The 25,548-nt window shown below is 41.5% G+C and overlaps 3 protein-coding genes across 9 annotated transcripts in view; all 3 read right to left on the reverse strand.

The window, feature by feature from the left end:
- The window catches only part of tmem108 (transmembrane protein 108), a 55,892-nt gene extending 47,829 nt beyond the window's left edge, over positions 1 to 8,063 (reverse strand). For all 3 annotated transcript variants that reach the window (XM_085172167.1, XM_085172169.1, XM_085172170.1), the window contains exon 1: positions 7,936 to 8,063. The gene's annotated coding sequence lies outside the window, so the exon portion shown is untranslated. The remainder of the gene's footprint in view (positions 1 to 7,935) is intronic.
- topbp1 (DNA topoisomerase II binding protein 1) lies at positions 537 to 23,467 on the reverse strand. Its single transcript, XM_085172155.1, has 28 exons — positions 23,030 to 23,467; positions 22,768 to 22,861; positions 22,540 to 22,674; positions 22,311 to 22,454; positions 22,048 to 22,229; positions 21,720 to 21,913; positions 21,449 to 21,625; positions 21,199 to 21,368; positions 20,900 to 21,063; positions 19,591 to 19,835; positions 19,128 to 19,462; positions 18,877 to 19,049; positions 18,278 to 18,489; positions 17,594 to 17,910; positions 17,316 to 17,501; positions 17,026 to 17,141; positions 16,416 to 16,539; positions 15,638 to 15,796; positions 15,435 to 15,531; positions 15,026 to 15,218; positions 14,455 to 14,678; positions 14,021 to 14,163; positions 13,686 to 13,782; positions 12,026 to 12,189; positions 11,657 to 11,785; positions 11,485 to 11,574; positions 11,127 to 11,288; positions 537 to 10,973 (listed from the first exon to the last, which is right to left on the reverse strand). The coding sequence occupies exons 2-28, from the start codon at positions 22,852 to 22,854 to the stop codon at positions 10,845 to 10,847; spliced, it is 4,548 nt and encodes a 1,515-aa protein (XP_085028281.1). The 5' UTR covers positions 22,855 to 22,861; positions 23,030 to 23,467; the 3' UTR covers positions 537 to 10,844.
- A 580-nt stretch (positions 23,468 to 24,047) lies between these two features.
- dnajc13 (dnaJ homolog subfamily C member 13) overlaps positions 24,048 to 25,548 on the reverse strand; it is a 35,021-nt gene continuing 33,520 nt past the window's right edge. For all 5 annotated transcript variants that reach the window (XM_085172127.1, XM_085172126.1, XM_085172125.1 and 2 more), the window contains one exon: positions 24,048 to 25,188. In XM_085172127.1, the coding sequence (XP_085028253.1) occupies positions 25,091 to 25,188 (98 nt within the window). In that variant the 3' untranslated portion in view covers positions 24,048 to 25,090. The remainder of the gene's footprint in view (positions 25,189 to 25,548) is intronic.

Consider the following 25,548-nt stretch of genomic DNA (forward strand, 5'->3'; position numbering starts at 1 on the left):
GACACAAATCTCCGAGCCTAGAGAGGCAGACGGGGGAGAGACTGGAAGGAAACTGTATAAGCTTCTCTGTCTAATTGTGGGTGACAAGTGCTGATATTTTCATATTTGAGGCATTCTCCCAGAGGTGGTTAATGACTAGCTTACAATGAAATGTCAGCTCCTATGACACCTTTGGATAAGAGGACATCAGAGGCATACTCGTCATAGTTTTGTTCAAATTTTGAACTGTTAGCTGTCTGTATAAACCAATTCCAGTGTTATTCTTACTGATTTTCATCAGTTGTACAAAACTGTAAAAAAGTCTTGAGCCACCCCTCATTTCTTTAAAGGAAGGAGGACATGCCAGACTTTCTCCTAATCTTTTTAAAGGTCTTTTATGGTTTTCCACTCTTTTTCAGTCCAGTCCTTCTACATGACCATTTTCTACATACTTTTTTGTCTGATTAGCTGCTTAATTCTTACCTGTGAATCATGTCAAAGTGAAAAATGCACCTGATTCAAGGGATAATCCAATCATATCGCTACATATAGCAATATTTAACTGTATATTTTGTAATTTTGAAGATGATTTGAAAAAAAAAATTACTTGAAAACTTGAATAAGTGGCAGATTGTGAAAGACATGTTCTTAAGAAAATGTACATACCTGGATAGAAAAAACACCATGAAATACTACGAGTCATTAGGATTACTGAAGCAGTGTGGGATCATCCTGACAGAGAATTGAACAAAAGACAGCCGAGATCCAAAGAAGAGCTTTGAATGTCCTTCAAGAAGTCTGGAGAACAATTCCTGAAACTACATAAAGAAATGACAAGAAAGCTTGACTAGAAGAGTTCAGGCTGTGTTGAAGAATGAAGGCGGTCACGTTGACTTTCAGGCTTATTAGAATTGTACAAACTCTGCTTTTGCCTTTTTGACTGTATTTCATGTTTCAATAGATCGCTGCACGTATATAAAGAAACAAGGGGTGGCTCAAGACTTTTGCACAACAGTGTATTTCATGTACTTAACCATTAAATGTAGCCACCTTGTTCTCTTGCTGATCTATAGCCAAAACATTTGATAGTTAATTATAACAGATATACTGTTACCAGTGTTAGAACTGTATTAACTTTTTTAACAGTACTGACTAGTATTACTCATGTATTTTAATATTTCTTTGTCTTTTACTTACCATTGTTTTTCGTTAACTGTTAACATTTCTGCTGAAACTTTTTAAGGTCCACATTTTACGATTAGCTGATTTAATGTTTTCATATACTGCTTAGCTGCTGTAAGGGTACCCCCTGGTGTACTTGTATGAAATGGTGGAAATCTCTGATATAACCTTAAGAGTTTCTTGGGAAAGAAATCTTTCCTGTTCTTTTGTCACGAAGCACAATGTGGCACAAAGTGCACTCTGTTACACTCGAACAAATCATTTTCCTATCTCCTACATATTTCCTTTTACCTCATGCGACCTCGCTCCGGACTTGGCTCCCACTTTGCTAACTGTGTATAAAGAACATCAGTTCTGCTCTTCAGCCCTTCAATCAGACTCTCCAGCATCCATGAAATGAGCCATATGGGGCATGGTCAGGGCATAGAAAGAAAGCAATGGTTTTATATACTCTGGAGCTTTTCTTTTCCTGGCTCCCTCTGCTTAGATGCAGGCATTTTGAACAAGGGTAGTGTAAGTGCTAGGCCTGGCAGCTGGCTGTAAATACACATATTGTGTGTTTGGACAAGGAAATGCTTTGATTTGCAGAGCAAGAAGAGTAAAGATGACCCGGCATTTAGGACAAGACAGGGGAGTTGTTCCCCCTCATCACCTCAATCCACAAGAACAATTAGCTGCTGACAGTGACACAGGGGCCCAGTAATAAGCTCTAGCATGGCAGTGGGGGGGCACTTCATTCCCAAGCATATGGTGCCACTTTAATCTGCAGCCTCTATCAGACAAGTCTGGCTGGTAGACAAGGTTTCTTTTAACTGATTACGTGCTCAAAAGCTTTGAGGTGAAGATAAGAAGCAAAGGACACACAATGTAAGAAATTCAAAGTCAGACTGACACGGGTTAGCAATTTCCAAATCAGAGGATCTTTATGCTTTTTGGTGGTGCAAGAAGTTCAGAGCTGCTTTTGCACATATTCAGATTCAAGAAGTTGCCAAGGAAACTAGAACCTCTGTTTTTTTTTTAACCTGATGGAAAAGCCTTTTCCACAACGACAGGGCTGCGATTTGCTTCATTGTTATCTGTGGTCACAACCTGCCATCCATTAGAGGTTCTGACTAATCCTCATAGGTGAGCCTCACACCTGGTAATCACTGGGCTGACACCTTCTAGTATTGTAACTAACATGCAGCTCCCCCAGGACTTCTCATAATCCTATTAGCCCGAGTCATCTGAAATGCATTAAAAAAATGTGCTGATTGATCCTAAACCACAAACCTTCGGCGTCTTGATCGCACCTCTCGATGTTTCACTTTTCACATGTGGGTTTAACGAAGTGGGATCCTTCTTCTGCGTCTAGTTTATTTTGCATGTGACAGAGAGACAGTTGGATTAAAGAGGCTCTCAGATGGTACCGAAGAAAATCAAACGCTGTTCAAACAGGATTATGTAAGAGCAAAATATGCTGAGTAACTGCGTCGTTTAAAGAACTTGACCGTGGAAAAAATAAAACACTCGTATAGACTGCAGGAGTAAAGAACAGAGTTAGGCCAATCTTATCCTTATAAACAAATATGCCTCATTTCTTAGATTTCTTACAACTTTATATTGACTAAATCTATATTAAATAACCTTTGTGGCAAAGTATGGGGAAACACCAACAAGACTAAACTCATCAGCCACTTTATTAGGTACACCTTGCTATTACTGGGTCTTTTTACCTTCTTAATTCTGCAAACATGCTGCAAATGCTCTTCAGAGATTTTGCTCCATGTTGACATGAAAGCATCACACAGATGTTGAAGATTTGCCTGCTGTACCTCCATAATGAGAGTCTCCTGTTCCACCACATCCCAAAGGTGCTCTACTGGACTGAGATCAGGTGACTGTGGAGGCCTTTTGAGTACAGTGAACTCATTGTCACGTTCAAGAAACCAGGAGATGGATATACTGTGGTCATAAAGGGATAGATATGGTGAGCAACAATACTCCCCAGGTGGTACTAAGGGGCTCAAAGTGTGCCAAGAAAATATCCCTCACACATTACACCACCAGCAATGTGAACCATTGATACAAGGCAGGATGGAGCCATGTTTTCATGTTGTTTATGACCATAATATTTGAATGAGACAGCAGAAATCAAGGCACTTCAGACCATGCAACGCCTTTCCACTCTTCCATTGTCCTATTGTGGTGAGCCCACGTGAATTGTATCCTAAGCTTCCTGTTCTTAGCTTTAAGGAGTGGCTCTAAAAAAGGTCATATTTTTACAAAATGAATATAATGTTGCATTCAGCAGGACTCAAAACCAAAAACTGAGATCATAAAACTCATAAAGAAAATATTTACGGATCAGCTGAGAGGAATGATTGTTTTCCTTTAGGCTTCTTTACTATTAGACTTCATTTTTTTATCCCCTGCAAGAATGGAGATTTAAGCAAGTTCAGGACTGGCTTCATTTTTTAAGACACAAAACCTACGTCCATCATTTATTACAGATTATCTGACACAGCACTTTACAGCATTTTTTGACATACATGACAAAATTCATTAGGTGCTAGAAACACTGGAGTAAATATCAGGACATCTTCAGAGTGGTTAGCATGCTGAGAACAATGAATATCTGAACTAGATTTTACGACAACCCTTACAACAGTGTTGGATATATTTCAGTCTTGAGCACTGTTGTGGACTGAAAAACAGACCAACATTTTCATCCCTAGAGCCAATCTGACAGCTGGTCTAAAAATAGCACGTTTGCTGTTGGGGATGTTAAACATACAGAGCTATCAAACAAAGTTGATCAAGCTAAAATCCCTGAAAGCGCCATCATTTTGCAGTAGACTGACTGTGTGGAAAACAAAAGATTTTGGCATTATTCTCTCTGTCGTTTTTCGTTTATGGAGCTTTTAGTGCTCCGGACGCCATCAAACGCTCCTAAAAAATCATTAACCCCTCTTACACAACACATTCGCAGCAGCTTTTAACTTTGATAGAGCTTATAGACCCTTTTCCGCCCCTTGGGTCCCTCTTGGTATGGAGGGTGACCATCAGTGGATCAGTGGGTGGAGGTCCAGATTGGAGTGGCATGACTGCAGATGGGGAATGCGAGGAATTCCTCTTGTAAACACCTCATGCTCGGACGGTCCCCACGCACTTATCTCCCCGTGCCCATCGCCCCCCTTTAATCATGGTAATGGTTAGTTATTCATTACCATTCTGTTTGAATTTCCTGTGACCTCTGCTTGCTGTGGGGAGGTGGGTCTTCTGCTGCTGCCAAGAACTGAAACCCTTTGTTTACCTGAGGCACCACATGGTATATTATTCATCTTGAACCCCCCCAGTGGGCAAATAGAGCCTGTTCTGATACTACTGTATACAGTATGCTGGATTTCAAATGTCAACACCCTGAAAGAGAGCCGCTTTTTCTTTCCTTTCTTCTTTTTTTATTTAGAAGTCAGGCTGTTTTTCTCGAGCCCCGTCTCCTTCTGGTCCTATGGGAGCACTCTTTAACTGATAGGATCATAACCGGCTCTGGGGTAAACTTTATTTTTCTTCTAGGTTGAATAGAGCGGCTTTTGGTTTCTTTCAGCGTGCCACCTTCCCCTGCAGTTCCTGTTTATGAATCCCCCTCTCGGTTTAATGAAAGTAATTTCCAAAGCAGCTAAGGGGCCTTCGTTAATACTGGATGGCATTTAGAGAACACAGGAAAAGAAACACAGGCGCAAGCTGGCTGGCTTTCCTTCCTTTGCTAAGGTAAAATCCTGTTTTGGCCACTTGCTGTTTTGTCAGACTGGAGGAAGGTGCAAAGTCCATTTAGAACACATAATGTGCAGCATGAGGGGGCCCATGAGGGCTGCATTCCAACTCATAGTGTACCATTCTCTACCAGTCATGAGAGACGCCTGCTTACAAGTACAGGACCAGCTCACACCGTCATAGCCACATTCCCTTAAAACGTTCCCATCAGTTTGACTTCAGTTTGCAAGAGTCAGAAACCAGATGTCCCTTTCCCAGGAAACTGCCTGATAAATTTGTGTGCAGCTCTGGATGTGATTGCTAATATTTTCTGGTTGTTTTTCGGTGTTAATGTTGGCTTTTCCTGACATTTCTAATAAGAAAGCAGCTGTGGATTCTGTTCAGCTCCTGGCCACTGCAAATTCTTTCTAAAGTTGACAGTAGATAGGAGTGGAAAGGCGTTGAAATGACCGACACTTTGACCTTCATAGTAATACAGGGATCAGAAAGAAGTGGCGGGATTTGTGGGCGGTAACCTGTCATGTAACCTATTGTTTGCAGTTTATGTATTTAAACAAGTTTCTGGAGGCTTTCTACCTTTGAGCAGTCGCATGTGACAGAAACATGAATGACATAGAGTAAAAACAGAGAACAGATGGGAAAATGGCTAAATTTACTTCTCAATATTTGGTGTTTTAGCAAAGACTGTACATAAAAGATGTACTGTGACATTACCCATTGTAGGCTCTGATTTTAGAGCCCCAATCAGGCCATAACTATTTTGTCTTCTGAGTAAAGATACAGACTGAGAAACAGGGCTGTGCTATATCATTGTCATCTTTGATGACCATTGATAAAGGGGTCATATGACAACATCAACAACGTAGCGATGCCATACGTTTACTATTCCCTTTTTTTCTGTTTTATTATGTGATAATATTGTGCATCTCCTCATTATGTACAAGGTTAAGCTACTTTAGTTACTGTTAAACTTATGCTGTGTCACTACTACTGCACTACAATGCTGCTGCTGGTACCTTGATAGACTCACACTTACTAAGTAGTCTATCATCAATCACAGTAGCTCATTGTAAAAGAATGGAAAATGTACTTTAATTTGTTTGCAACTATAACTCCATTGATAAAACACCCTTCAGTCCTTTTCCCCACATAACCATAAAAATCATTATTTCCTTTACATACCTGGATATAATTTTAAGTCTATATCACCTCCTAGCCAAGAACAGCCAAGAACAGAGCAAACTCAGTGCAATATTAGCATAAGAATTACTCAAACCCTAAAACCGTACGTTGAATAATCATCTATTTTACTTTAAAAAGAAAGTATATCCTGTTGTGTTAAATAAGATGTCAAACTTGTGATAGCATAAACTCACTGGAAAGGTGTTTCCTGAGGTCTTGATCAAGTGAATACCAGAGGAATTTTCCTGTAAACTTCTAAACAATGACTGCTTTTTGTAACCAGAGTAGTCGCCACTCTATTGGCCAACAGAAATAATGCAGATTTAAGGCACTTACTCAATTCAATTCGCAACAGTGATCACTTCTAATATTATAAGACCTGACAATACGAGGCAAAAAGAAAAAAAGAAGAAAGCTCAAATATCTAAACAACTGTTCCCCAAATTGCTCAAAACAACAAACAGTTGATCTACTACAATGCTGTACTAATAATTCAGGTTATATGCAGGTTAACAGATCAATTAATTGCCCAGTTTGAGCACTAGATTTGGGATACTGTGACTAAAACGTGAAGTTGTTTTAACATCAACCTCTAACTACAATCAATCAGTTAATTAAGTCCAAAAATGCTGAGGAATAAAAGGTCTCTGAACTCTTGATGCTAATTGAAGCCAAGCTTTAAACTGAGTGACCATGTGACACGAATAACTGTCCTTACTTCTAGTTACATTAGACAAATGACAAAAACAGCAGTATTACGTAAAACTGGTGCCCAAGCATCGTGGACAAAGAATAAATGTCCTCATTAGTGTTAAGTGCTTTGCTCATATGTTTTCTAATACCCATTCATGGTATCACAGCATGTCAGCTCGCTCCGAGGAAGCTGTCAGCCGCAGATGTCAATACCCCTGCTGACCCTGCTCCCTCCCCCCCAAACCATTGCACACATGGCACTGGAGGATTGTCCCCCCAGAACAAAGGAGTGGGGGGTTTCTGTGGAGGACGAGCAACCAAACATTCCCGTTACAATGGGGAGAGTGGCCGGCAGGTTCAATTAGCACACACTTTAAATTGTTCTCTATACGAACCCACTGTTCTTGAACAAAGCTGAACCTCCACACTCTAATGGGGTATTTGGTGATGCAGTTTGTTCTTGGCACTATGGCATTTTAAGAGAGTTTCTTCTATTATCTCCTTTGTTTCTGCCCATGTTACCTGACAAATAAAGCACTCGGGACAGAGATGATCAGACTGGAAGACTCATGGCTTTTATTGTCATCACAAACTTTATCCAAGAAAAAAAACTGGACAAATCAATCTGTACTCTCTTCAAGAACTAAGTGTCACCAAAAGTCCAGTGAAACCCTTGAAGGATGTTTTATTAGGTGGCAATGTTCATTCATTTAAGAGGATTTTCAAGCCTCTTAAGGTTAAGATCACACTGAATAAAAAAATAAAAAAATAAAAACTATTCCTCAATTACATGATGATTCTTCCAGAAAGCAAAACGAGCTCAACTTGTGACGTGGCATTTCCCTTGATATCAATATTCACATCGTGCAGTGCATTATTGATGCTCTGAGCTGATAGGGCATGAATGAGGATATCTTGCAGTGACATGTTCTGCAGCACTGACAGTGATTTGAAGCCCAGACCTTCGTGTCTGTCACGGCTGCTCATAACTGCCCGGAAACCCTGAGCAGATTTCAACAAATCGGACGTTTAACATAATCAATAAGCGGAGGTAAGAGCGATCAATAAAACACGCCGGATGCGCAGAGTAGCTGGAGGGTGATGTCTGTAATCTGAAGTACAGGGATGAAGATGTAGCCGACTTACCTACTGCACAAGGTGCGCCGTAACGTCGGGCAGCCTGCTCGGCGTATCCGAGTGAAATGCAACCCAAAAGCCGCCGTGTCACACTTCACACCATCCGGGCGCACATGTTGCCAGTCCCCGCACAGAAATGTCCGAATCATGAGCTGCAGCGAGAAGCCAGTGGAGCCCAGGCAGCGGACTGCAGGAGCCGACCGTGTCGCTGTGGGTCCCCCGGCCCCTGGGAAGCGGCACTGTGCGTCCAGGCGCTGGACTACAACATGCGCAGGGCGCCACCCTTCGCTGGACCTCTGGACCCCTCTGCGTCCACCTTTCCTCTCTCAGCCCCAACGCCGTAAATAGCGGGACGTGAAGCGACCCCCTCCCAGCCTCAAGGCAGCGTAATCCGCGGCCACGGGTAATGGAACTGTGATCCGTGATCTCCCCTTAATACTTGATGCGCAATTAAGAGGCGCGCAGGACGCCGGTGCCACCCACCACAGGAGGTTCTCGTGGTGAGCGTACGGACGGGGAATTTTAATGAGGACTGCTGCAGAGTTTTCCTCCCTGGTCGCAGGGTCGCGCTGAAATCCCCCGTCCCAACACGAAACCCCTAAAGTTAGCTTATAGAAAGAGGACCGCGTGACGCAGTGAAACGTCAGTGAAGCTGAACTCTTGGCCAATTGCCAGTCAGCAAAGTGGGACGTTAGTCCACCTCTGTGGGACACCTGTTGATGGAAAACTGTTTCAGACATCCACACTTCCTGGATCGGGACCTGTGAATATTAATATCGTTGTCGTGTTCAGCTGCAGAGCTCCGGGATTTTTATGAGCTGCAGTGGTTTAAGAAACGATGCGTTAACTCCTGAACAAAGTGTAAAAGAGAGAAAGAAACACTTAAAATCCTGCCTTCATTACTGATTTAATAGACTTAGAGCAAACATTGCTTTTTAATGATTTTGTTGTTTACAGACAGATAAAATAAGTACATTACAGGCGTGATTTAGCTCTGTGAGAACATTTAGTTAATTAAACCATAACTAACTATTAATTTGATATAAATTGATACAACACATAAAAACTAATAAATAAGCACTGAAATGTTTCCCATCACTGCTGAAAGTGTGATTCAGTGCAGGACTTATAGTGGCTCTCCACCTATTGAGGGCTATGGAAGCTTGTTCCCACGCTGATTGTTTTTTTTTTTTCATAGGTAGTAGGTAGTAGTAGGTTAAAAGTTCGTGTTAATCTCTCAAAAATCTTGAAATTTTGAAATAATAACCCAAAATTTCCACTTCCACTGGCATTTATCTCCAGCTTGTATGTTCACAAAACAAATTTAAGACTCAAAATATGAAAATACAACATTAAATAAAAAGATGTAAGCATTACATAATTTATCCGCTTCTATATTAAATTTTTTTTTCGGAGTGGGGGTTGCTTTATCTCCTTTTTTTTTTGCTCTTTTGCCAGATTATGTTTATCATTATCATGTTTTTTAAAACTTTTTTTTATTAAATTATGTTATTAGTTGTTAAACATCAGTGCAAAGCTACATTATACATGCCTTCCTCATACATTATAATTTAGCTTTGTCATTCTTTTATTATTTAGGGTTTTTATTTTATTTTGGCAGTCTTCATCTTCCATATACCTGATATTTGAGTCGCATTTTCTGACTATGCTATTGGTTATGCTGGCATAAAGTTAACAGCAATATAAGTTATACGATAATTTAACCCTTGCCTTTCCTGTAGGAAAAACTGTATCACAGTTTAAAATGTAAGTTTATTGCAGTTCAGTGGCTCTCACTAGGGAACACAAGACTGCAGACTCCATCTCCACTATTTTTTTTTCTTTCAGAAATACATTTTCACACCTTTAAAAATAAGTAACTTTAACAATCCACAATTCAAGGGTGGACTTGTTCACAGCTCACAGGTATGTGCGGTGTGCAAGAACAGGTCCTTTGCCCTATAATATGCAGTTTAATTAAATACGGTTTGGTTGTTACCATTAAAATTTTAAAATAAGTTGGTTGTAAAATTTGAAACTTGCCAAACTTTGTGAGTGACCTTAAGCTGCCCTCTGGGATCTGAGTCATGTTTCCCTCCACATTCCCTGTCAGGATTCCTCCTCTAATCCCACACTTCTAAATACTGAATCTGTGGGGAGGCGGTCAGCTGGTCCATCTATTACGAGGTTAAACCACTTAACCATCTTATGAGAGAGAACCGAGGCCTCGAACCTGAGCTGGCACGCTGGTATGAAGCAACACATCAGTGTACCAGAGGCCTACATGAACAGAGTAAACAAAATCTGGTGTTTACTAGACTGGAGGGGGGATCGACAGATGATGCAAATGGGCTATAACCAGTGAAGGGCAAGACACATGTCAATTAGAGTCTCTGACAAATTTGGTCAAAGTTAATAAGCTGCCTTACGCAGGATGATTTCTCAATAAATACGCAGGCAGGTTTTATTTTGCAAAAGAAAGTTAACAACACACACTTATAACAGGACATTTGAAAAAAAAAAAAAATCATACAAGGCTTGGTTAACCCCCCCCAAAAACCCCTAAACAATAAGTAAAGTTATTAAATATATAAATGTTAAAACAGCACTTGGGAGACTTAAGTTTACATTCTGCTGCTGAGAAATCAGACCTGAGGCATGCAATGACACACTACTGCCCTCTACAGGCCAGAGAGTAGCATCGCGTGCAATTACAAAACGTGACTCAACATTTTCTGCAGACGTTCATTAACTCAACCATCACAAGCCAAGTCTCAGGGTGCAAGCAGCAGCTCCAGGGCGCTCTATGAAAAATGCAGTATTACAATACAGGTGCTACATTTATTTTATTTTCATACAGGTCATAAAAAATAGGGGTTTTTTTACAATCATTTTCACATTGTTGAAAATATTTAACTTCAGTTCACACGGCTCTTTTTCAGCCTGGAGGTCTCTGCTGCTGCTTTACGTTTACGTGACGGTGTGCCTGGAGCTTCTTCAGAGGGAGCTTCAGTCAGGTGGTACAGCTCGATGGGTGGTGTTGGCTCCTTAAGCAAAGATGGGAAAAAAGGCCGTTGCTAAAAAATCCATCTTTAACATTCAATTTTGTGTGGGCTGCAACATGGAAGACATCAAACGTCTTTCAAGTGAGAAATTGAGCATCAGACTCAGCTGACATAAGAGAATATATAAATGCTAACCTGCATGAGATAGTCTGCAATGTATTCTGGCTTCAGGCATGTGACTCCTTGTGAGGTAGCCTCTGAAACATCAACTCTGAAGTCTCCGGGTTTGAGTCGACTGAAGTCTGCAAAAAGATGTGTGGCCTCTTTGTACAGGGATGGGGAGGGACCAGGAAGGACCTGCAGAGAAATGACAGACTGTGTGTTTGCTGTGTTTGAGACAAACGTAAACCCGCAAACAACACAATTCTTCAGAAAATAAATATCAACCTGCTGAAGCTGTTGCTGTTTTAAGACACTTTTATGATGCTAATCTATCTTGGCTAAAGACCTCATACTGCTGGATGTGTCTCATAAAAGAAAAGCACTGAGAAACCTTCGCCCCGCCAGACTGCAGCAACCGCCTGAATCCCGATTCTCTGCTCTGGTCGATGTTCAGCATGACTGTCCATCCACTGAAGGCGCCCTGAAAAATACAAATGCCTGTTTATAGAACACAAAATGCCTCAGAGCCGTGGTTTTTATTGTGTGTATGAGCCTGGTCGTACCTCGTGTTCAGAGTGTCCCTGCAGGCTTTTTCTCCAGCGCATGGCGGCTAACGCTAGTCTCTTTTGTTGGGAGGTGATGGAGGGCAATGCGTCAAGGATGGAGCTATTGCCCCACTCAAACTCCTCCTCCTAGATCACAGATTTGGAGATTTTTGGGGAAAAGTCAAGAAAACCTTTTGTGTGGTTTTTATTAGAAGTGACCCGTTCCTTGTCTAGTCTAAAATAACAGCCTAAGATGACGGCTGTGTGGTGATACTTGCATGAAGGACTCTGCTTGAAGGTATTGGTGTTATCCGAGCGCTTATATTCCACATTCCCAGACTTTCTATCATATTTACTTGTGGCAAAGATTGCTCTTCGGATTCTGACCTGAATGAAGAGTCCCACAGAGCGGCACGCCTCCAGGTACGAGCGGTGCAGGATCCATTTCCCCGCTGCCATCGCTGCCAGGTACTTCTCATTACGCAGGGGTGTCCCGACGATGATGTGTGTGCAGCTGGGGTCAAAAGACTGCTTATCCAAGACTACACCACCTACAGCAACAGACAGAGATAGAAAACTACACACACGGTACACTTGGCCTGTGCAGGGATTATGGCTACAACACTGATAACTGAATGGCATGAAAATGCAATATAAATATGAAGTTTATCCTAATCCACTGACTCTATCAGACCCTCTGATAACATGTTTCCAGCACCATGGATATAGTCACCACCTGTGCACCTATTTTAAACTGGTAAACTGGTTTGGAGCTCGAAAGGTTGGATCACAGCACATTTTCCATGACCTCTGTGGTGGCAGATTTCTTTTCTCATATATTAATCACATATTTAATCATATTACATTAGTTATAGTAATATCACTTTCTCACTTTACTATAGTAAGAGCACTCCTGTCACTAGTTTACATGCATGTGGAAAGTTAACACAGTGAGGCCATTGTAATGGGAGACGTTAAACAGATAGTGGGACGACTCCTGCTTATCAGGGATGTAAATCTTTAGGTGACGGCTAAGCAGAAAACAAGGTCATAATTCTCTCTGTGAGGGAGAAGGTATAGCCCCCCGTGAGAGGGGCCAACATGTAAGAGTTCGTGGAATGTTCTTTGTGTGTCTGTATATAAGATGTTAGGGCGGTGGCCACAATTCAGAGATGGTCCTGGTGTTTCACTGGGATGCTCTCTCCACATTGCAATGTGTTTATTAAACCCACTTCAAATCAAGCTCACTGGGTGTGTTGCAGGTTATTGTTAAATTTTCCACGACGCCTCACATGTGATCGCTGACCCCAGTGAGTATTTTCATATTCTACAGGATGGAAAGAGAAGATGTGCAACTCAAAAACGGTGGAAACAGACTGGTTTTTCAGCATTTATGGCTGATGATAAATGCAACATTATCAGTGTAGCAGACATTGGTTGAATGCAACTTTTTGTTTGGTTGAAACAGGTTTAGGTTTGGATTACGGTTTGCCAATAATTGGTGAAGATTAAACTCATGTGTAAGAGGACTGAGAATGCTTTACTGTTAGTAAATGACCTCACAGAGACAAACAAACACGTCTGTTTGTGCAGGGGTGTGTTTGTCACTTCCTCACACAGGTAGCAGTCCTTGTAGGGGAAATGCTGGTAACGGAGTAAACTTTTATTCAATATATGACAACCGTTTATTCTAACAACCTCAAACTCAACACTGCACTTATTTCAGTTCCCAGCAATACACCCACCACGTTTAAAGCCTAGCAGATGAACGGCTGTCAAGCTATTAAGCTAGTAAGATGCGCTGAGGCAGAAATACAGTGTGAAAGTTTTAATAATGATATAACTTGTCAAGACCGGTGAAGATCTGATTCATGCTTTTTTTGACAGAGGAAACAGTGCTGGAGGAACTACTTCCATATCCTGCAGGCAGATCCTCAGTTATAGTCATCAGGGATTAGCTCCTCTGACTTCCAGCCTGTGATGTGCTGCCTTTTTTACTGCAGCACGATGAAACAGCGTTAGATTGCTAATTAGATGGGAGACTCACCAAGCTGCTCTATGAGGTGACTGTAATCAATGCGCTCCTGGGGGCTGAGGGAGGACAGCTGAAATCTGGGTGGCTGTTTTTCTTCCTTCTTCTTCTCCTGAGAAAAATAAACCACCTTTTAGCACTAGTACTTTGCTTGAAAGAGACGTACAGATTGTACACTGCGCAGTACAAATGATCAGTTCATTATATAACTGAATAAGCACAAGCATGCAGCCGTTTGCGTAACGCAGGAAAGTGCAGAGAAGTGTTACACAATGCTGAGCAATTAAATTTCATTTAGACCAGATTAAAGCTTCACGTGTTGTTGTCAGTACAAATTTCGAACCCTTCACCTGTGGTTCCGGTGCTACTGCGGGGTTGGCGAGAGGAAAGGCAATGCTGGGAGCTTTAGGAGTGAGGACGTCATTCTCTGGCTCCTCGGGAGGAGGCGTCAGGACTTTCTTGTTCATGTGCTGCTCAATGACGTCACAAGCAGCTGCGGGAGCGACAACGGTGAAATGTTACCAACATCTCAGAAACAGTGTTTCCCTATTATATGCATACACAGACTTTAAATAGACCTGAGACTAACTTGAGAGCTCTATACTAAGATGCACCACTTCTTCACCGTATCTCTACATCCTTCCAAAGATTAGACCTTTCATTTTCATGATTCACAGTTCAAAATCTTGTTTATCCGTCCAGGTACCTGTAAACCCCTCTACGCATTAATTTAGCCCATTGTACGCTTTCAAACAGTTGGTGCAGATGGATCCTCATTTCTTACCCATCTCTACCAGCTCTGAGTCCGTCATGGAGTCCCTTAGCTGTGGTCCGCTGTCTGCAGTTGGAGGAGGAGCGAGGGGCTCAGAGTGCTGCGATGGGCTTCCAGGCCACTGTAAATTATCAGCGAGCTTGGCCCTCTCTTCTCTGGCTGTGGGGTCATCCCAGACTATCTGTTCACTCTGGGATGGCTCTGTGTTCATGTCCATAGCCGCTTCTCGAGGAACCCTGAAATCACAACAGAGCAGTCATCTAGGTGAAGCCAAAAAAATACCATCTATGGTATTTATATGGTTTAGATCCTAAGTTTAACACAAAAGGACTTTTCAAAGCTCAACGCGCCCCTACTGCTAACATAGTTCTGTAGGTAAAATCATGATATTTACTATTTCTTCTGCTGTCACCACAGCTCTGTACCCAAACATACATACAGCACCTTCCACTTTTTTTTAAAACCAAATAAAAAAGCACTTTAAATTTTTTATAGTGGACTCTGCAAAACGCCCTGAGCTGCTGCCAGATTCCTTCGAGATTCAAGCTCCTTTTAGTTTTAACATAAGCAGCTTCTTTCATACCTCAGAGCTTCTAGAGTCCGTCTGTTACCGCTCCGTCCAACTCTGCTCCCTTCGGGTGTGTGTGGGCCCGAGTCTGCCCCTCCGGATCCCATCCTAGCGAGCCTGACTGAGGTACGCCTCCCTGTCGTCAGTTTAGTGGCTGACATGATCTCCTGCAGTTGTCTTTGCAGGTTCTCTCTCATCTCTAGCGTTTCTAAAATATCAGGAGAGCAAAAAATATGTAAACCTCATATACAACCATGTATACTGAAGACCTTTTACTTCTGTGACAGGCTTGGTTTGTCAGGATTACTCCAGAAGTTATGGACAGATTTGCAGATTAGTGGTGAGCCTTGAGAGTCTTAGACTCGTTTCAAGTACATGCAGAAGCTCAGTGGAGTTAATTACCAGCAACAGAAAAGACGCTCACCCCTCCTTTCTGTGCTATCATTCATCTCTTCTTGGTCTGTGCTTCCATCACTCACACGGCGTTGGGTTGCAGCTTCTTGTGTGGGATTGTGCACAAACTGCGACAAAGAAAACTAAAGATCAATTAAACAGGAAAAGAAAGATAATTGAGACATCCCAGCATTAATTGAACAATACATCCTGATTTTCCTGAGAACGACCCACCTCGTCTTCCTTTGTCTCCCTGATGTCTTTGCGTTGTGTTCGTGTTAAAGGTGGTGACCTCTGAGAGTTGCTGGGCACCTGGCTCAGGTTTAAACTCATCTTAGGGTTGTAGGTGAAAGGATAGAGAGACTCCGGGACGTGCCTTTGCTCATCAGCGCACTGCGCAGGACGAAAACAGATACGTTACTGCACACAGTATTTATCTACACACCAAAACTTAACTAAACAAAACAATTATGAGGAGACACACCACTGAAACGACGCTGCCTCTGAATTTACACATCAAAGCTATTTTTCATTTAGTATTCTGCTTTTGTTGATGAGATGCTAATTGCTTCCCCCGGGTGAAATGTTGCAGGAGAATACAAATAATACCCAAATGAAATCAATTGCATCTTAATGCGGCTTTGTGAATCTTTATGAAGATGTAATTTCTCTAAATGCTTGTTTAAGCAAAGGAAACGGAAGCATGTGGCTTGAACCTTGGCCTTAATCCTTTTATAGGCATGGTTTATGTGCTCAGGTTGAAATAAACTAAAGACTGAATTGTTTCCTAACATGTGTGTGTGTTAATTTTCTGCAGATCAGCTGATGCCTGCCTCTTACCCACTAAATACTGGGATGGGCTTCAACAGTGTACTGTGTGTTTTACACTACCTTTTATCACTTCAAATAACACGAACACAGCATCACTTTCACACAGCTGACTTAATCAGCTGTCACAAATTATTAGAAATCAGTGAGAAAACACTGATGTTTACACTACTGGGAAACCCACCGCCTGCAACCAGTACTGGGAGATCACATGGAGCCCTCTCTCCTTCACTCCTCTGTATTCCCGGGTGTTGTCCCCCACACGGCCCTGGTAAATGTAGTGTGTTACTGTATCGTCACAAGCCCACCTGAAAAGAAGTTAGCAAACATATGTTTGTACTGTTTGCATCATATTTGCAAAAAATAAAATCAATTGATAAAGTGTTACTTTCCAGGACTTTCTTACAACATTGATGGGGTACTTTTTGATAATTAGTGATCAGTAAGCAAAACATTTCACCCATTCTTTGTGCAGGTGTCATGATGATTTAGAAGCAGTATACTTGGACTTTGGCCTTAATCCTTATGTAAGCCCAGTTTATGGAATTGATTTATTGCTCAGACTTGAAGGAAATCAAAGTGAAAAACTGTCATTTCTAAAAGTCATATGATGAAAAAATAAGAACAAACAGGTAAAACCAAACATTAATTCTCATTCTGTGGTTTTAAAATGCTGACACTGGGAAAGCATGCTTAGCTTGAAATAGAGGGAGAGTGGCGACAGATAGAAGCAGGATTTAAAAGGTTAAAAAAAATGAAATAAAATGAAAATCTCTTAAGTAAAGTTTACAAACCTGAAGTCGGCTCCAAGCGAGGCAGCGATGGCGTTTAGTTCACTCTGCATTTTGCTCAGTTTCTTTCCCACGCAGATCACAACACCATTCAGGGGCCCGGCTTCTTTTCGTGGACTCTAACACGCAAACACCATATTGTTTTTGTCGGTCTTTCTTTTGAGTTGTTATGTTTGTGACTGGGAAATAAAGACCTGTGTGTACTTCAATCTAACACTGATAATCGCTAAGATGTGCTGTGGCTCTGTAACCACCAGGCTCTAACACATTTGTATAGCAGTACTAGTGTTTACCTCCTTCTCAGCTGTCTTTGCAAGTTGGGGACTGGCAGAGACTGCTTGCATCTCTGAGACATTATTGCGGGTGCTATTAGCCAGCGCTACTTTCAGGTTCCTGTTGATGACATCAGTGAGTGGAGTCTCAATCCTCTTCCCTGGTTTTGATGCCCCACCCGGAGTTTCCATAGCTCCAAGTGCATCCTTAATAATATAAATACACATATTTAGAGAAACATTAATCAAATATCAGCAAACATGACATGCCAAGTGTAAGCTGCTCAGTGAATCCCAACCTTGACATTAAAAGAGGGTCTGAAGAGCTGGTCTCGGTTGAGGAAACGAGAAGGGGTGTCCAGCTGCAGGGAGGCCTCGTTCTGTAGTGGGTTCCTTCTGCCACCCTCCTGGTTTTGTTTTGGGGTGCTGATGTCCTCTTTGGGCTTCATCTCATCCAAAACAGATCGGAACACTTTGCTCTGAAAGCGGCCTAAATCCAGAGGAGTGACAGCCTTACCGCTCCGGGGACCCAACAAAGGGATTTTTGGAGAGGAACGAGCCGGTGGAGGCATAATCTGTTTCTGCGAACCACCTACAAAACTCTCTTCATCCCTCTCTGTGGAGGAACAAAATAAAAACAGCCAGTCTCATTAAGAAGCAATGACACACTAGACAAACTTGAGTCTACAATTACATTTAATAACATAATGAATTTAATAAATTAAGCGAACTGGAACTAAAACTAAACTAAAATTAAAAACCAATAAAAACTAAACTATCGTTCTTATAAAGACCCATCCCTAGCCAGGAAAATCTCTGGTGGTAGTCATTAGCAATCAGGTCAAACCGGTGCTACAAATGAATGCCTCTTAAAACTCCAGCCAAACTCAATCATACGGTTTAATTTAATGTAATTTATAACTCTAATCGTGTGTTAAGAATTACAGATCATAAAACAGATCTAGCAAAGTTAGTTATCTAACCTGGTGAGGATGGCAGATCAACTAAAAATCTTCCCTCCTCTGCTCTCTTCCCAGTTCGAGCAGACTCTAGTATCCAGTGCATGGTAACAGCAGGAAGCCCCCACTTCTTTGCTGCCTGGTACTTTGTGCCCTCGGGGCTCTGCAGCACCAGATGAGTGCTGGCCAGCATGCCTTTCTTCTGGTTGGCCAGCCGCACAAAATAATCCTGGACGCTGCAGCAAGGAGACACAAAACAAATTTAAAGATTTAACACACATATCTCCTAATGAGCAGCAGGACTGGTTATAAAGTATGCAGCAGAGAAAGTGAATTTAAGTTACAGCAATGCACACAGGCCAGGGCTGCTTCTTCTTTTATTAAACAGCTGTATCATCCTACTGCTCAGAAGCACATACAGATAGAAAAATGTACAGAAGACAGAAATTCATCCTCATTACTGCTCTGAACACAAAGCAACTGCCTTCATATTGAGTGTTCATGCATAATAATAAATGCAAATACCAGCTAATTTAAAAGTTTAATCAAATATTCCTGCAGTAATTAATGTTTATGGATATTATGCCTAAACATAACGACTGGTGCATGTAAGGTAGTCATACTCGGCTCCAAGGTGCTTGGCAAGCTCCACCAAAGACTCCCTCTCTGCTCCGGTGAACTGGCTGACAGACAGGACGCAATCTTTGAGAGGAAACTGTCCGTCCATCACTGGGACAGGAGTGAACAAAGGGTGGGAGGACAGCTGCAGGACACACTCCTTCTCCACACACATGACCTGAGGTTTAATGAGAGAAATAAGTAAATCAAAAGCATAAGGCACTCTCACAACACGGAGCACTGTTAACAAACTTACCAGCCAGGTATCAGTGACCACCTCTTCCACTGTGGCCTCCACTGAGCACCCCAAGAGAGGGACCACAGCATAGTCTGCTACAACCCGGGAGCGGCCCATCAGCACTTTGCCTCCATGTTCTGTCACCAGCAGAGAGAGCTGTGCCTCGGCCTCCGTACCAAACCCCACAAGAAGGAAACGTTTCCCGAAAAACAGTCCTGCCTCGCTGGCTTCCTGCAGGGTGGATTCTGTCCCATTAGTGTGGTTTGGTACCCAGGATTCAGGTTGGGGCTCTGCAGTTGTACTAATGGACTTCCTGCTTTTACTCTCTGCTGGTGGTGGAGGCGGCATATCAACTGGAACACAAAAGGATATGAGCAGCTGTACCAATATGTAAAACTAACCCAAGTCTGAATCTTATTTATTCAGCTGCCTTATACAGACTCTTGTTCCCATACAAACACCGACAGCAACAGATACTTACTCACTGTAGGGTCATCATCCATGTACTGTGACAGTAGATCCTCGTCTGCTTTCTTTCCCCCCGGAGTGCTCGGGCTGCCAGCAGGTGGACCAGTTGAGATCCGGGATTTGGGAGTGTGGTAACCCGGCACCACTACATCAGCTGGAGCAGGAGGCAGACAGTCAGGGTGGAGGTAGCTGGCTTCTGGGAGCAGAGTGCCCTTTGACAAGCTTTCTATTAGCCACTTTACTGTTACTACATGGGGCCTGTGAATTACAGAGAGAACATAAGTTATATATTAACCATATTATGTCTTAATCCTTGCCTTTTTTTCATATTTGTGCTTTTAATTTTTTTTGAGAATGCTGACATCCAAAAAGCTGGGATGTAGTTGAAGATTTAAGACCCTGTTCTAATGGTCATCAAATTTTTATTGACCTATGCTGACAAAACTTGTCATTAAGGGTACAGGGAAGCTCATTAAATGTCATCTTTATGGGGGAAAGATTTAAAGACTATATTGAAAAAGTGTGTGTGGAAATGTTAGACAGATAAAATATAAACTTTTTTTTTTAAGTTTATATTTTACCTGGATGATGGAGCATGCATCAAGACTCTTTTTTCCCCCAACATTCTGTGTTTAAGAGCTGAGACGACCGACTATTTTAAAGACAAATGTTTCAGATTCTTGTTTAATATAAGATTTTTAGCTCTTCAATGGTTACTTTGACTTACTTTTTGTATCATAATGAGTCAGTGGGTGATGGACCCATTTGCATCTGGACTTTTTTACTATAAAGCTGCTGTTTTAATACATGCAGAAAGGATATTAAAGTGGGCAAAAAGCAGCCACGATCCAGCTTTGACTCCTGGATCAAAGCACGCAATTCTCCCTGTTGCTGAATTCTGTTGAGAATTGGATAAACCTAGTGGACATATCACATCAACGTAGTCTGCATCTGGCAGAAGACATGAGTCACATTGAGGGAGATTTAAAAAAAATGTTAAGAACAAATTTAAAAAGGGAAATACCTACACATGCTTGCATATGCAGTAAATACAAATTATAGCTTAAAAACCAGACCATGGAATGTCACTGGATGATCTAAACTTTGGACCAAGATTGTTGGTGGGTCTTGTTTCCTGTTTTGGCCCAATGGTTTTGGTTTCACCCCACATTTTTCAGTGTGTAATAGCCTTTAGTCTAAATTATCATGCAGTCCAAGCAAACATATTTTGGTATGAAAGGAAACATTAGAATCTCCAAGTTATTGTATTAATGCAGAGGATATAAATATCATGAAGGTTATTAAATCTCTGTAGTTCAGACCTGTGAGTTGCTTTGGAAAGAAAATTATTGAGGTCCTGGTCCAGCTCGCCCATGACCACATGAGAGAGCTCCTCACTGGGTTGGTTGAAGCGCAGACCTCCTGCAGCATTTACAAGACGCCGTAACTTCTCCAGTTTATTCCCTGGCAGGCCACACAGATACAGCTGTGTGACATTTAACACAAAATGACAGAAAGCCTCAAGTTTATCATTTATAGACTCAACTAACTCCTACTACAGAATTGAAAGAGGAAATACATAAAATCTATATAAAAAGAAAACTGCAGACCATCTACTTACCTTACAGCCATCCAATAAATCATCAGCAGGGCACACGGTAAGATCCAGACTCTCTATGGGGTCTGGAGCTTCCAGGTGGCTGACAGTGCTGTTATTGGTGAGAGCCGTGTCGTTTATTGTCCTGCTAGTGTTCACAGAAATGTTGCTCAAGCCCAACAGTGACGGACCCTCTGGAGATGAAAAACATAACTCTTCAATCATTAAAGACAAACAGTGGTAAACCTTTATCGTCTTATCAAATGCGACTCACCGTCCTTCTTACTGGTACCAGTAGGTGTGGAAGTGTGTGGTCGAGTGGTTTTTGAAGCATTGCGCTCCACAGTGTACCTGCTCTCATCTTGACAGTAGCCCTTCTCTATGCTGTCAAAGAGCCAGTGCAAAGACACGCAATACACATTCCACTTCCGAGCACACTCGTACTTCTGACCTACAACCAAGTACGATCGATGACAATCAATGACGCACAAATGATGGCATTACATCATTTTTTTTTTTTTTTTTTTTAAATACTGGTGACTTACCTGTTGGTTCATTAACAATGAGGTGTGTACACTCATTCATTTTGAGCTGACCGGTGTAGTTGGCCCCATGCTGCTCACAAAGTCTTTGTACTTCTTTGCGCTCTGTGCTGGACAGACCTGTCACACAAACACTACAGCCACGCAGCACAGGGCAAAGGTAGTCCTCTAAGGGCAGGTCTGTATATCTGAAAAGACTGGAAAAGGAGTACAGAGACACCATTCATGTTTTTGTAAATGTACAGTGATTTAAAATGTGAATTTGTATCAAACAGGAAACACAAGTCTTCATGTATTTAATAGATGTAGCCATGTAAATCACAGTACATACCTATCCTGTGATTTCTTCCAGCAGGCTTTAACCCACGTAGGCAACAGGATGGGTTTACTGAGGCTGGCTGCTACCAGGTACTTTTTACTGCCCACCTCTTCTGCAATCAGGTGTGTAACAGATACGTTTAGATCCGAATAGGCCCATCCACCCATGAGCTGCACCAGAGCCATCAGCTCTTCCTGGAGTGTGAGAGAAGGTATGGACATAAACATGTCACAGTGCTTCATATTTTATTAAAATGTATATAGCAGATTTCTTACCCGTATTGCTCTGTCCATACTGGTGCAGCAAATGGTGACATCAGCCATGGCCATGTTATAGACAGGCTTCTCTGCTTTGGGGACACAACGCTGTTGCTGCAGGCAGTACAACACCACCAGTGGACTCACTATTCTGCAACCAAGCTGCACAAGAAATAAAAAAACAAGAGTCAATCTCTGATAGAGCCTCAGGAGTGACATTTCACTGTTTAAAAGAGTAGAGTTCAACCTTCTTGCAGTGAAGAAAGGCTGGAGATGTAAAACTGGTGAACACAAACAGAGACTTGTCCTTCTTATCCATGTGCAAAACATCATCTTCTGTGATGGTGTTCAAATATTTTTCAGACTGCAGCTCCAAAATGGCCTGAATAAACCGGAGACAAACATGATTACCAATTTGTAAAACAAAGAGACAGTAAACACTAAAAGAAAGACTGGACCAGGCAGTAGAGCTTACCTCATAAGCTTTGGCAGCACAGTCTTTTTTTGATCCTTCACTTTCCACAAACTTCACAATGAAGGCTTCTTTTTCTGCCTTAGACATGGTGACCCTGTACCAGCACAAGACCTGGCATTTATTATAATGGCTGTGGCTGGCCTTAGCAGTAGCATCTAAATAAAAAATGATCACCTACAAAGATTAAGTTATGACTAAGCACCGCCATACAGTCAACACTGGCCTGCTATTAGCTTAAAATAATAACTTACTAGTTACTTACCTTTAATAGAAGAGCTCAAGAGCGCCAGTAAAGACAGTCTGTGTATTCCGACGGGAATCAGTATAAACTCCGATTAGTCATATGAAGCTAGTTTTACCTTAGTGCGGCTTGTCAGCGAGTAAGCTTGTGAAGTCTGCTGTCACTTTTTAGAAAGCGTACACTGACTTTATGTTAGCTGCGCAACATAAACTTGCGAGCTAACGTTCAAACCTGCATGTAGCTCAGTTACAACATAAAAACATCCACAAACTACCACTGCTCATGTTATCTTAAACCAACAGTCCAACCAACAGTCCCGAGATATGGGTTTAACTAACTGACATACATTTTAAGACAATTTAATCGCAATAGTTTAGATATATAAATTGTGATCTTTGTTGATAGTATTCGCGCCTTTGGCGCAACTTCCGGCGTTACCTGCTAATCTGACCGACTGGAGTGAACGTTTCAAAGTTTCCGCTACAGACATTAGAAAGCGAATCGGGGATGATAAACTATATATTAATGTTTTAAAAATTAAAAACCTCACTGAAGGGACCGTGTTTTGTTTGGTTTTTTTTTTAAATTCTGACATAAATATATTAAAACAGTTTTCATGTTTAGCACATTTTCCCTATTCACATTGCCCTCAATAGCAGCTGTATTGACAATTTTTATGAATTTCCTTGACTTACCGTCAGGCTTGTGAGGTGAGACCCAGTCCCTAATTCATGGCATCTATGTAGCTGGTGTAATCCACTATAAATTCAATATCCACATCCGTGAAAAGTTATGGTTCTCAAATAGATTGACATAATATAATTGACATAACTCTGAAACATTCGCATTTATAAGCAAACATATTGCCTGAGGTCTGAAATATATGAAATTGATTCTTGTATAAAAACATTTTACTGCAAAAGTGATTGGATTGAGAAATATTTTGATATATACCCCCTCCCCCCTTCTCATCTCTCTCTCAACAAACAGACTTAACATCTATAATTATTGTGAACAGAAAAGACAAGTAGAACAACACTGTGGGTTCCCTTTTATTCTTAAAATTTTATGTACAAGTGTCGACTGATTTTTTTTTTCAATGTACATTCAATATAAAGTTTATATACGTAATATTACATTGAACATTTCACAAATTGCACTAGTCTTTCACATAGATTGGTAATCAGAGTCAATGTCATTCGTCATGTCAGCAGAAGCTCATTTCAGGTGGTTATTATTCACTCATAAATATTCTAGTGCTTTTTGCATTCTGGGGGAGAGTTACTTTAAAAAATATGAGGCAGAAAAGGGTAGCCTTCAAAGAGAGCAGAATGAAGTATGAATAAGATCAGAGGAAAAAAAGGCTGGATATTATGAGAGCTCTGTGTCATCTTTGACAGAAGAGGACTGAAGGTGACCTGATCAAAGCAGACCAGAGGTCAGCAGAAGTCTAAGGGGTTAAAGTGGCATTTTCTTTTGGAGAAACAGGCCACAGAAATCATACACATCCATTTCTTCATGTCCCGTGATTTTGTTTTCTTTTCCACATGAGAATGCGTTAATATAGACAAGTAAACAAAATATTTATTTCAGTGGTGGATAGGTCCTGTGCACTTATTCGTCACAAATGAGGCCTCAGAGGAGATGTAAGGTTAAGGTGGCCAATCAGGATATGCCAAAGAGAAAAAAAAATAAGCCTCAGTCTTCCCATGGCTGTCTAATGAAGAAAAAAAAAAAATCAAGAGTAAAAAATATATTCATACAAAAAGTAAACTCTTCTCTGTCATTAGAAGAAATAAGAAAAGTAGAACAGAAACTAAACAAATGTGGTCATCCATTAAAACAAAGCATTTCTGAAGACTTGAGTGTCATTTGTAAGGGGCAAAGCAGAGTGACGCTGCAGGAGGTGTCGCAGAGGTTTTGGTGACAGTCAATGACGACCCGCTCTCTCACTCTTCTTTTTTTCAATTGTTTTGTTTTCCTCTCAACATCCCCTCCATGTGGGGAGCTGAACAGTCCCTCTCTGAGCTGCGGCCGTGAAGCTGCACTCTGGGTGCCTGAGCCTTTCAGTGTGCGTGTCCTTCAGCCTTGGTCTCCAGTGTCATTGTCCACAGGGGGTGGGACGTTGGGCATTACTGTGGTGCCCGTTCCTGCTGTAAGGTAACCTGCTACTCCTGGACCTACATATGACAGCAAGGCAGAGACAGTTCAGATGTAAATTACAAGGATAGATGCAGGGCTAATGGGGAGCTAGAATGATGTAATACACACTAAGACACCAAGCATGGATGGGATGATCGCTACACTGGCTACAATTTTTTGCAGGGACTTTAATGTTTTCCATGGGCTTAATTTAGTTTGACTACTGTGTAAACAACTAATGGATAATTTTCTAGAAAATCTGATTCTATTTTCTATGTTTTTCACTTGTAACTCTACATTTCAGCCTTTTAAAATGTGCTGACTACATATTGCATACATAACACAAGCTGGCTGTTTTCCAACACACTGTTGAGGATCCAGAATGGGTGTTAAGAGGT

This window comes from Neolamprologus multifasciatus, chromosome 9, assembly GCF_963576455.1.
Source record: "Neolamprologus multifasciatus chromosome 9, fNeoMul1.2, whole genome shotgun sequence".
NCBI lineage: Eukaryota > Metazoa > Chordata > Actinopteri > Cichliformes > Cichlidae > Neolamprologus > Neolamprologus multifasciatus.